General features: G+C 38.7%; 1 protein-coding gene across 1 annotated transcript in view; it reads right to left on the bottom strand.

Annotated features, from left to right (window-relative positions):
• Nucleotides 1–12,493, bottom strand: part of CPED1 (cadherin like and PC-esterase domain containing 1) — a 312,803-nt gene that overhangs the window by 45,512 nt on the left and 254,798 nt on the right. The window contains exon 18 of the mRNA XM_055115335.2: nt 10,125–10,261. Within this exon, the coding sequence (XP_054971310.1) occupies nt 10,125–10,261 (137 nt within the window). The remainder of the gene's footprint in view (nt 1–10,124; nt 10,262–12,493) is intronic.

Here is a 12,493-nt window from a genome sequence, read left to right as displayed (position 1 = left end):
GGTGGTTAGTGCTATAAACTGTCCTCTTAACACAACTTTAGTTGTATTCCAGAGATTTTGGTAATTGAGTTGCTATTTTTATTAATTTCAAACAAATTTTAAATTTATGCCTTAATTTCATTCTTCTCCCAAAAGTTATTCAGGAGCAAGTTGTTTAATATCCATGTATTTGGGTAGATTTGAGGGATCTTCTTGATATTGATTTCTGTTTTTATTGTACTGTGGTGTGAGAATGTGCTTTGTATGATTTAATTTTTTAGAATCTGTTGAGATTTGCTTTATGTTCAAGCATGTGTTCAATCTTAGAATATGTTCCGTGTGTAGATGAGAAGAATATATATTCTGTGGTTGTTGGGTGGAGCGTTCTGTAGGTGTTTATTAGGTCCAATTGGTCAAGTGATTTTAAGTCCAGAGTTTCTTTGTTAGTTTCCTGCCTTGAAGATCTGTCTAATGCTGTCAGTGGGGTGTTAAAGTCTCCCACTATTATTGTGTCTAAATCTGTTCATAGGCCAAAAAGAACGTGTTTTATGAATCTAGGTGCTTCAGTATTTGGTGTATAAATATTTAAGATAGTTAAATCTCCTTGTTGGATTTACTCTTTATTATTATATAATACCTTTCTTTGTCCTTCTTAATTTTTATTGGTTTAAAGTCTATTTTATCTGATATAAAATAGCAACTCCTGCTCTTTTTTGTTTGCATGGTATAACTTTCTTCATCCCTTTACTTTGAGCTTGTGGGTGTTCTTACATCAAGATGGGTCTCTTGAAGACAGAAAATGGTTGAGTCTTATCTTTTTACCCAGATTGCTACTCTGTGCATTTAAAATATGTCATTTAGCCCATTTACATTTAGGGTTAGTATTGATATGTGAGATTTTGATCCTGTCATCATTTTATTAGCTGGTTGTTATGTAGACTAGATTGCGTAATTGCTTTACAGTGCCAGTGAGCTATGTTCCTTTTTTAAATTTTATTATTATTATACTTTAAGTTTTAGGGTACATGTGCACAACGTGCAGGTTTGTTACATATGTATACATGTGCCATGTTGGTGTGCTGCACCCATTAACTCGTCATTTAGAATTAGGTATATCTCCTAATGCTATCCCTCCCCCCTCCCCCCACCCCACAACCATCCCCAGTGTGTGATGTTCCCCTTCCTGTGTCCATGTGTTCTCATGGTTCAATTCCCACCTATGAGTGAGAACATGAGGTGTTTGGTTTTTTGTCCTTGTGATAGTTTGCTGAGAATGATGGTTTCCAGCTTCATCCATGTCCCTACAAAGGACATGAACTCATCATTTTTCATGGCTGCATCATATTCCATGGTGTATATGTGCCACATTTTCTTAATCCAGTCTATCATTGTTGGACATTTGGCTTGGTTCCAAGTCTTTGCTATTGTGAATAGTGCCGCAATAAACATACGTGTGCATGTGTCTTTATAGCAGCATGATTTATAATCCTCTGGGTATATACCCAGTAATGGGATGGCTGGGTCAAATGCTATTTCTAGTTGTAGATCCCTGAGGAATTGCCACGCCAACTTCACAATGGTTGAACTAGTTTACAGTCCCACCAACAGTGTAAAAGTGTTCCTATTTCTCCACATCCTCTCCAGCACCTGTTGTTTCCTGAGTTTTTAATGATCACCATTCTAACTGGTGTGAGATGCTATCTCACTGTGGTTTTGATTTGCATTTCTCTGATGGCCAGTGATGATGAGCATTTTTTCGTGTGTTTTTTGGCTGCATAAATGTCTTCTTTTGAGAAGTGTCTGTTCATATCCTTTGCCCACTTTTTGATGGGGTTGTTTTTTTCTGGTAAATTTGTTTCAGTTCATTGTAGATTCTGGATATTAGCCCTTTGTCAGATGAGTAGGTTGCGAAAATTTTCTCCCATATTGTAGGTTGCCTGTTCACTCTGATGGTAGTTTCTTTTGCTGTGCAGAAGCTCTTTAGTTTAATTAGATCCCATTTGTCAATTTTGGCTTTTGTTGCCATTGCTTTTGGTGTTTTAGACATGAAGTCCTTGCCGATGTCTGTGTCCTGAATGGTATTGCCTAGGTTTTCTTCTAGGGTTTCTTCTGTGGTTTTAGGTCTAACATGTAAGTCTTTAATCCATCTTGAATTAATTTTTGTATAAGGTGTAAGGAAGGGATCCAGTTTCAGCTTTCTACATATGGCTAGCCAGTTTTCCCAGCACCATTTATTAAATGGGGAATCCTTTCCCCATTGCTTGTTTTTGTCAGGTTTGTCAAAGATCAGATAGTTGTAGATATGTGGCGTTATTTCTGAGGGCTCTGTTCTGTTCCATTGGTCTATATCTCTGTTTTGGTACCAGCACCATGCTGTTTTGGTTACTGTAGCCTTGTAGTATAGTTTGAAGTCAGGTAGCGTGATGCCTCCAGCTTTGTTCTTTTGGCTTAGGATTGACTTGGCAATGCGGGCTCTTTTTTGGTTCCATATGAACTTTAAAGTAGTTTTTTCCAATTCTTTGAAGAAAGTCATTGGTAGCTTGATGGGGATGGCATTGAATCTATAAATTACCTTGGGCAGTATGGCCATTTTCACAATATTGATTCTTCCTACCCATGAGTATGGAATGTTCTTCCATTTGTTTGTATCCTCTTTTATTTCATTAAGCAGTGGTTCGTAGTTCTCCTTGAAGAGGTCCTTCACATCCCTTGTAAGTTGGATTCCTAGGTATTTTATTCTCTTTGAAGCAATTGTGAATGGGAGTTCACTTATGATTTGGCTCTGTTTGTCTGTTATTGGTGTACGAGAATGTTCGTGATTTTTGAACATTGATTTTGTATCCTGAGACTTTGCTGTAGTTGCTTATCAGCTTAAGGAGATTTTGGGCTGAGACAATGGGGTTTTCTAGATATACAATTGTGTCATCTGCAAACAGGGACAATTTGACTTCCTCTTTTCCTAATTGAATACCCTTTATTTCCTTCTCCTGCCTGATTGCCCTGGCCAGAACTTCCAACACTATGTTGAATAGGAGTGGTGAGAGAGGGCATCCCTGTCTTGTGCCCATTTTCAAAGGGAATGCTTCCAGTTTTTGTCCATTCAGTATGATATTGGCTGTGGGTTTGTCATAGATAGCTGTTATTATTTTGAGATACGTCCCATCAATACCTAATTTATTGAGAGTTTTTAGCATGAAGTGTTGTTGAATTTTGTCAAAGGCCTTTTCTGCATCTATTGAGATAATCATGTGGTTTTTGTCTTTGGTTCTGTTTATATGCTGGATTATGTTTATTGATTTTCATATGTTCAACCAGCCTTGCATCCCAGGGATGAAGCCCACTTGATCATGGTGGATAAGTTTTTTGATGTATTGCTGGATTCGGTTTGCCAGTATTTTATTGAGGATTTTTGCATCAATGTTCATCAAGGATATTGGTCTAAAATTCTCTTTTTTTGTTGTGTCTCTGCCAGGCTTTGGTATCAGGATGATGCTGGCCTCATAAAATGAGTTAGGGAGGATTCCCTTTTTTTCTATTGATTGGAATAATTTCAGAAGGAATGGTACCAGCTCCTCCTTGTACCTCGGGTACAATTTGGCTGTGAATCCATCTGGTCTTGGACTTTTTTTGGTTGGTAAGCTATTAATTATTGCCTCAATTTCAGATCCTGTTTTTGGTCTATTCAGAGATTCAACTTCTTCCTGGTTTAGTCTTGGGAGGGTGTATGTGTTGAGGAATTTACCCATTTCTTCTAGATTTTCTAGTTTATTTGCATAGAGGTGTTTATAGTATTCTCTGATGGTAGTTTGTATTTCTGTGGGATCGATGGTGATATCCCGTTTGTCATTTTTTATTGCATCTATTTGACTCTTCTTTCTTTTCTTATTAGTCTTGCTAGCGGTCTATCAATTTTGTTGATCTTTTCAAAAAACCAGCTCCTGGATTCACTGATTTTTTGAAGGGTTTTTTTGTATCTCTATTTCCTTCAGTTCTGCTCTGATCTTAGTTATTTCTTGCCTTCTGATAGCTTTTGAATGTGTTTGCTCTTGCTTCTCTAGTTCTTTTAATTGTGATGTTGGGGTGTCAATTTTAGATCTTTCCTGCTTTCTCTTGTGGGCATTTAGTGCTACAAATTTCCCTCTACACACTGCGTTGAATGTGTCCCAGAGATTCTGGTATGTTGTGTCCTTGTTCTCATTGGTTTCAAAGAACATCTTTATTTCTGCCTTCATTTCGTTAAATACCCAGTAGTCATTCAGGAGCAGGTTGTTCAGTTTCCATGTAGTTTAGCAGTTTTGAGTGAGTTTCTTAATCCTGAGTTCTAGTTTGATTGCAGTGTGGTCTGAGAGACAGTTTGTTATAATTTCTGTTCTTTTACATTTGCTGAGGAGTGCTTTACTTCCAACTATGTGGTCAATTTTGGAATAGGTGTGGTGTGGTGCTGAAAAGAACGTATATTCTGTTGATTTGGGGTGGAGAGTTCTGTAGACGTCTATTAGTTCTGCTTGGTGCAGAGCTGAGTTCAATTCCTGGATATCCTTGTTAACTTTCTGTCTTGTTGATATGTCTAATGTTGACAGTGGGGTGTTAAATTCTCCCATTATTATTGTGTGGGAGTCTAAGTCTCTTTGTAGGTCACTAAGGACTTGCTTTATGAATCTGAGTACTCCTGTATTGGGTGCATATATATTCAGGATAGTTAGTTCTTCTTGTTGAATTGATCCCTTTACCATTATGTAATGGCCTTCTTGTGGTAGCAGGTGCTGATCTTGTAATTCCATGTTCAGCACTCCCTTAAGGACCTCTTGTAATGCTGGTGGTCTATTTGAAACAAATTCCCTCAGTGTTTGCTTATCTGAGAATGATTTTATTTCACCTTCACTTATAAAGTTTATTTTAGTGGGATATAAAATTATTGGTTGGAATTTCTTTTCTTTAAAGATGCTAGAAATAGGCCCCTAATCTCTGGCTTGTAAGGTTTCTGCTGAAAGGTCTGCTGCCAGCCTAATGGGGTTCCCTCTGTATGAGACTTGACCCTTCTCTCTAGCAAGCTGCCTTTAAAATTTTTTCTTTTATATTGATCTTGGTGAATCTGATGAGTATGTTCTTTGGGGATGGTCATTTCATATAGCATATAGCTGGAGTTCTCCATATTTTTTGAATGTGCATGTTAACCTCTTTTGTGAGATTAGGGAAATTTTCATGAACTATATCATCAAATGTATTTTCTAAGTTGTCTATTATCTCTCCCCTCTCAGGAATGCCAATGAGTTGCAGATTTGTTCTGTTTATATAATCTCATATTTCTGGGAGTTTTTGTTTAATTTTTTCAAGTACTTTTTCTTTATTCTTGTTTGAGTTGATTCAAAGAACCCGTTTTTGAGTTTGGAGAGTCTTTCCTCAGCCTGGTCTATTCTGCTGCTAATACTTCTGATTGTATTATGAAATTCTTACAGTGAATTTTTTCAAGTCTAGAAGTTAAATTTGAATCTTTCTTAAAATGGCTATTTCATCTTTGAACTCTTGAATCATTTTATGGATTTCTTGGATTGAGTTTCAACTTTCTATTGAATCTTGATGAGTTTCTTTGACATCCATATTCTGAATTCTATGTCTATCATTTCAGTCATTTTATACTGATTAAGAAACATGGCTGAGAAGCTAGTGGACTCATTTGGAGGTAAGAGGACACTCTAGTTTTTAAATTGCCAGAATTCTTGGGCTGATTCTTTTTTATTTGGGAGAGTTAGTGTTCCTTTAAATGTGGTGTGAGTTGAGTATAGTCACTTGGCTTTATTTCTGGATGTTTTCAAAGGGCAAGGCTCTGTACGGCATCTTTATTTGTGGCTTAATGCTTTCTTTCTTTCTTTCTTTCTTTTTTTGTTTGTTTGTTTCACAGGGTGCTGCTATATCAGCAAAATCTTTTTGGTGTGGCAGTTTGGGCTATGATCCAGTAGATGGCACATAAAAGTAATATGTGTTAGGCCCTTACTCAGCCACAGGGCTCCTCTGTATTTATTCAAGTTTGCAGCCATGCTCTGTAGTATGGTGGGGAGAGAGGTGACCTCCTCTCATTAGTCCTGCTCCTACACCTTTGGGGAGCCCCCTTTAATCACTGGTACTGTGTCTGCATTTCTTTTGTTAGGTGATCCAAGCTGTGGGGCTCCCTGAACAGAGGCTCCGGCAAGGAGATAGGCCACATTCTTTCCAGGCTGGTCCTGTGGAGGGAGGCATGGCTTGCTCCTGTTCCAGCCCATGAAACCACACATGTCATCCCTCATAGTGCTCTGAGAATGTGGGTTTGTTTCCCACTTGAGTGCTGGCCACATATCCTGGCTCAGCACTCTTGAGCTGCACACTGCAGCCTTGGGCACCAGGATCAGCTAGTGGCTCTATCCTTTGAACCCTTGGAGTTAGGTTTCAGGTGCGCTAGGGGATCTAAAGTGCTCCCAGGCCATCAGGAACATAATCAGGTGGAGCAAAGCATCCAGCTGTGCAGTGGAGGCTGCTGTGCACATGCTCCTGCAGAGAAGCCAGGCAGGGTGGGCAGGAGGGTCTGCAGAACAGATATGCCCCAGTCCCATGGGGAAGTTGGCCCTATTTTCTTCTGGCTAAGCAGTAGGCTGGGGCTAAAACTTCTTGGAGGGAGATAGGGAACCTTGGGGGATGGGTGCCTATAGCCAGAGATGGGTTCCGCCAGAAATGTGCACTAAGGCCCCTGTTTCTGCACTGGCTCAGGTACCATCTATGTCTACTCTCTGGGCAGATTCCCCTGTCAGCTCAAATGTCCGTGGGGTATGTTGGGTCCCCTGTAGCCAGGAATCCAGAAGTCCACAGCAAGTGTGGGTAGTCCCACAGTTCCTTCACTCATCTATTCCCCGGGACCCATTCAGGGCTGGGAACTAGCCCCAGTGTTTGGGTACCCTGGACAGGGTTACCAGCCTCCTCCCTCCTCAGCCTTAGTATCTGCGTTGCCATCTGCTTTTGGCGTTTTCTCTCCAAAGATCTGTCCAAATGTTGGTTTACTTGAAACCTTGATCTCTCTCAGGCATTTCTTGGCTATGTCACTGGCCCTCTTGTTCACCTTTTGTTCTACTATTGTCTTGAAACTCTTAATAAATTTTGAACACAGGATCCTGTATTTTTATTTTGCACCCTGCCCCCTCCCACTCCTCTCCCCCTATCAAATTGATCTTAACTGTTTGTTACTTCAAGAAATTCTCTATGCATGTAAACATGTTTGTAGGTATGCGTTGGTTTTTACATCAACGGGATTATTCTGGATATAGTCTATCATTGCTTTGCCTCCTCAATTATGCATGTTGGAATTTTCTCATTACACAGCCTCTGCCTCCCTAGCATCTATTTTTTATTACCCCTAGAGAGCCTCCATGCTGCTGCGGCATGGCCTTTCTAATGCTGGTTGTGCCACTTCTCTGTTAAAAATGGATAATGCTTGCCTTTTGCATATAGAATAAATTAGCGTCTTGATAAATACATCAGTCTATGTAGACCTATTGGCAGTGTGTTGGCAAATTTGAATTTCTGAGCATGCAAGTTCTGAAGAACACCTACAAACTAGGAGAGTCACAAAGATAAGCCCTTTTGCTGTGCAGCGAGCTAACTGGTCTTCTGAAGTCTCATTTAAGCACGGACTTTTATTTTCAAACTTTGCAATACCCTCTCTCATTAACAGGTATGAACAATGATCTTTTTTTTTTAACCACTACTTTGTAGAGTCATTAATAATCAGCCTAGAAATTAGTAAAGATAATGTTGTGGGCTGAAAGTTTATGTTTCCTCCAAATTCATATGTTGAAACACTAATCTCCAATGTGATGCTATTAGGAGGTAGAGGTCTCTGGGAGGTCATTATGTTTAGATAAGGTCATAATGATAGAGGCTTCATGATGGGATTAGTTTCCTTATAAGAAGAGTCAGGGACTAAAACTCTTTCTCTCTCTTTGCTGTGTGATGACAAAGCAAGAAGGCAGTCAACAGAAGCCAGGAAGAGGGCTATCCCAAGAACCTGACCATACTGACACCTTGATCTAGGACTCCGTAGCCTCCAGAACTGTGAGAAATAAGTGTCTGGTGTTTAAGCCACCCAGTCTATTGCATGTTATTATAGCAGCTCGAGCTAAGACAAACAGGGAAGAGGGCCTTTAGCTTTTTACAAAGTTGATTAATCTACCACAGAGGGTTATTTTACAGATGAAGAAAATGAGCCTGAGAAACAAGACGTGTCGTGTCCAAAACCGTAGGATTTAGTGATGAACTTAAATGAATATCTACTGCTTTTCAGGTTAATAGACTGTGACAGTTTCTTGGAATTTTTCTGAACACTCTAAATTCTGAGGTCAGAATGGTATTCTGAGCTTAGAGAAGTCTGGCTGTGTGGCAACAGCTATTGTCATTGCTCCCAGTGCAACATTTATAGGATATGGAGGCTGGATTATCCAAGTTGATGGTTTAAAATGCCTGTGGAGGGCTGGGCATGGTGGCTCACACCTGTAATCCCAGCACTTAGGGAGGCCGAGGCGGGTGGATCACTTGAGGTCAGGGGTTCGAGACCAGCCCTGGCCAACATAGTGAAACCCCGTCTCTACTATAAATACAAAAAATTAGCCAGGCGTGGTGGCAGGCGCCTGTAATCCCAGCTACTCGGGAGGCTGAGGCAGGAGACGCGCTTGAACCTAGGAGGTGGAGGTTGCATTGAGCTGAGATCACGCCATTGCACTCCAGCCTGGGTGACAGTGCGAGACAAAAAAAAAAAAAAAAGCCTGTGGAGTAGCCACACCCATACATGTATGATCATCAGTGAATTACTCAATCTCTCTGAGCTTTACTTATCTTAAGCAGAAAAAAGATATGATAATATCTACCTTAGCTGCGATTAGGAATAAATACACTTTTAATTTATTCATTTACTTGATAAATATTTATTAAGTTACTATTCTGTGTCAAAAATTATGCTCAACAATGAGATTATGGCGGTGGATTAAACACATTCCCTGCCCTTTTGAAGCTTACAGTCTGGTGGGATTTAAAGTGTAACAAAGTTAGCAAGAAACACAGTTTCTTGCACAAAATCAATGCTCAATTAATAACACTGCAACATAAGTTTCTAAATGATTTTCTTCCCTTTTTTTAAAAAAAAAAAGGAACTAACACTACTGATTGATCTTTAGAGACATTCTCAATCATGAAAATTGGAACATTTATATTGAAATCACCATGAAGAAGATGTCCATCTTTCTGTCCTGCCCCTCACCTCCTGTTATTCTTCTTTAACTATTTGCTAGTAAATTGGCATACCTTCTGCCCAGGCCTTTTTTTCTATGTGTTTTAATAGAGCTTTGTGAAAATCAGCTTTTGAAATCAGTCTTGCTCATGTGTGAGAGCTTACAAACTGTATAAGGAAATGTCCATCTAATAAAAAGCACTTTGAAAATTGGGTTAAGGATTACTTACTTGATGTTAACCAAGCATCTCAGTCTATGTGCCCATTGTGCATATCCGAGAGTTCTGCCAGACTCTACCTAGTCAGAGCATGCCTAGCAAGAAGACACTGCATGTCCCAGAAATCAGCTTAGAAGCCTCACTAAAGGAAAAATCAGCCTAGTGAGGTCCATGTGAGACCTGCCCAGGAATATGAAAGAAGATCAGTAAGGTTAGTGCATAAAAACAATCCCATGCACTTGGAAAGCTCTAGAAGTGAGTCTCACATGCAGGACCTTTTGATTTCCTGTGCTGAGCTGCAGATGTCTGTTTTCACAGCAGTGCCTGCCAGAGCTGCAGTTGACAAGGCCAGCTGCTCTCAACTGCCAACTGTCAGTTGACGTGGCAAGCTCCTACCAATTTGTGCTGAGAAAACAGCATGGAATCGGGTCAGCATAGGACAAGACTTTAATATCCTCCATCTGTCAAACAGAGTTACTTGGAGGAAACTGAACATTTGGAGTGGGAATTGTTCAGGCTATTCTATGATAACATCTATACATGATTCAAAAAGCCATATTGCTTTCAGTTAGTTTTCCTCTGCTGTGAGACAGCAGGAATTGGTCTAGTAGATACAACTATACGATTTTTAGTACTTCAGGTGGCATACATTAAAGTCTTCCCCCACTAGATCCAGAACCTACCTTCCTTCCTCCCAGGCACTGCTGGAGTTGAGGCTTAGTTAGGACACCATATTGGCAGTTGTGGGGCTGCCAGGTTATTTCTCTCCAGTCACACGTCCTGTTGTCCGAACAACTAAGGCAAGGCACAATCCACTGGCCTGGAATAGATGGCAAAACTTTCTTTGGTTCTGTTTCTGCTGGTGAAGTTTGTAAGTAACTTTAAAATTCAGCTATGGCACACCATTTCAGAAATTATAGTAAGACCATCCTTATCCTTTAAATCTAGTGGAATAATGAAGGCATGGCTTCCTGCCAACCAAATAGAATAGCAACATTAAGTAATGTTCTGAAATAACACATTTCATGCTAAAATCAAGTATGAGCTCTGTTCCATGAAACCTTATACTTATTAAAAATCTAAGTATTACTCAATCATTACCTATTTTTAAACAGTACATTGAACACTTCAGTAAGACCAAAGCATTAATAGACTGGGAGCCCCCCAAATTGGCAGTTAGCCTCAAATATTTATTAGCCTAACACATGCATAGGTTCTCCGTCCATAAGTATAATAGATCTATTCCCTGCTCTCAAGGGATTTAAGATATAAGAGAACTACTTCAGTATGATGATAATTTATTATTTTGAAGATTAGTTATTTTTCTTTGATTTGATTGATGGCCTTTTTCGTGTGAATGTCTTCACCCTTTCTAGCTGTTGCCTGAATTTCTTCATCTGTTAGATGAGGTGTGTACAGTTCTTCTCACATGATTGGTGTAAGGATTGCAAATGTATTTAAGACACATTTGCAATATTGTATTCATCTTTTGTTACTAACAGAGTTCAGGTAGAAAGTAGGTCCCAAGCTTTAGCAAATGTTTATAAAATAAATGAATATTCTCTATGCATTTAAGATCTTTCCTGTTTTATTGATAAAACAACATTCATGCAAAACACTTCAGCTTTTAGTGTGAGTGGATACATTAATAATGTGGTAGAAAAATATATTTTTTTTTGTTTTTTTTCCTTGTTCATCTTTTCAGGAATTGAGTGTGAACATAGCACATCATATGAACAAATATGGAGTCATTATTTCTCTCCTTGTTGGAGAACATATGCAATTATGTCTCTGATAATCACTCTCCTTACCCCAAATATCTTGCTTATGTTACTAGTATATGTTTACCCTTCAAAACTGCGGAGCTAAATATCACCCAGATAGTTCTTGAGTTAGAAAGGAAAAAACTTTAAAACTTTGTCCATTCTGGCTTTGATTAGTGGTATTGCTAATAATGGTATCTGGTGTTATATTAATTTTAGGGGAAAGGATTTCTGTTCTTAGGAGATGAATATAGTGCATTTTATATTCATGACTTCAGGGATGTTAGAATTGTGAATGTGTTTGTGTATGTGGAAATAGTTATTAATATAAAATATGAAAGATGATATAGTTTATGGCTCTTACTGATTGACCACAGAAAGAGAAAGAAATGTAGGTATATTAAGAGAGAGAAACTGGAAGAGATAAAAGAAAATCGGAGGGAAAGGAGATGAGAAAAGTATGAACTCCAGGAAAGGAAAGAAAATATACAATAACTTTGAGGGGTACAATGTCAACTGGAAGAGAAATACCAAATTTTCAAAAGGAATGCAGAGTCATTTGTTCTTCTTACCACAATTTTTTTCTTTTCTTTGATTTTTACATGTAATGAGGATTCCAGAAAACTGCTTTATTAAATGTCTATCTACTAAATACTTTCTATGCAATTTCAGGAATGATAAATTAACCTTTATGTCTCCATATACATATGACTCTCCAGAAGGATTTAAGTTTAATACATTAAGTATATACTCTGTTGAAGTGTTAGGCATTATTGGTGTTAAAATATCATAATAATTTTTCAAAAATAGTTGACATTTTTCAGTACCTCCCAAATGCTAGGAATATTCTAAAAACTTTAATTTATCAACATATTTAAACATCAACAACCCTGTTATCATCTCCTTAACCAGGGCTCAGGAACTTGTCTGAGATCCTCTAGTTAGTAAGTAGTAGAACTAGGATTTGAGCAGGGCACTCAGCTCCAGAGTCCATGCTCTTAACTATAATGCTAAACCTCAAAAATTTATACTCAGGTTAGAAGATTATAATTTATACGTAATATAGAATAACTATAGCATAAAAACAAGTAATGCATAATGGAGTAAAAATATCTGTGTGGTAAAGAGTTGGGGCTTTGGAGAGCATGCACACCTGGGCTCTATCTCCAACTGGCCCTGCGGACCTCAACATTGACTACATATTAGAATCACTTGGAAAGCTTTTAAAAATTCCCACACCCAGATTGTACCCCAGACATTGAATCAGAATCAATGGGGATGGGGCTCAG

Source organism: Pan paniscus, chromosome 6 (assembly GCF_029289425.2).
Source record: "Pan paniscus chromosome 6, NHGRI_mPanPan1-v2.0_pri, whole genome shotgun sequence".
Classification (NCBI taxonomy): domain Eukaryota; kingdom Metazoa; phylum Chordata; class Mammalia; order Primates; family Hominidae; genus Pan; species Pan paniscus.
The sequence above is the reverse complement of the archived record's forward strand: the minus strand, read 5'-3'. Positions and strand labels throughout refer to the sequence as shown.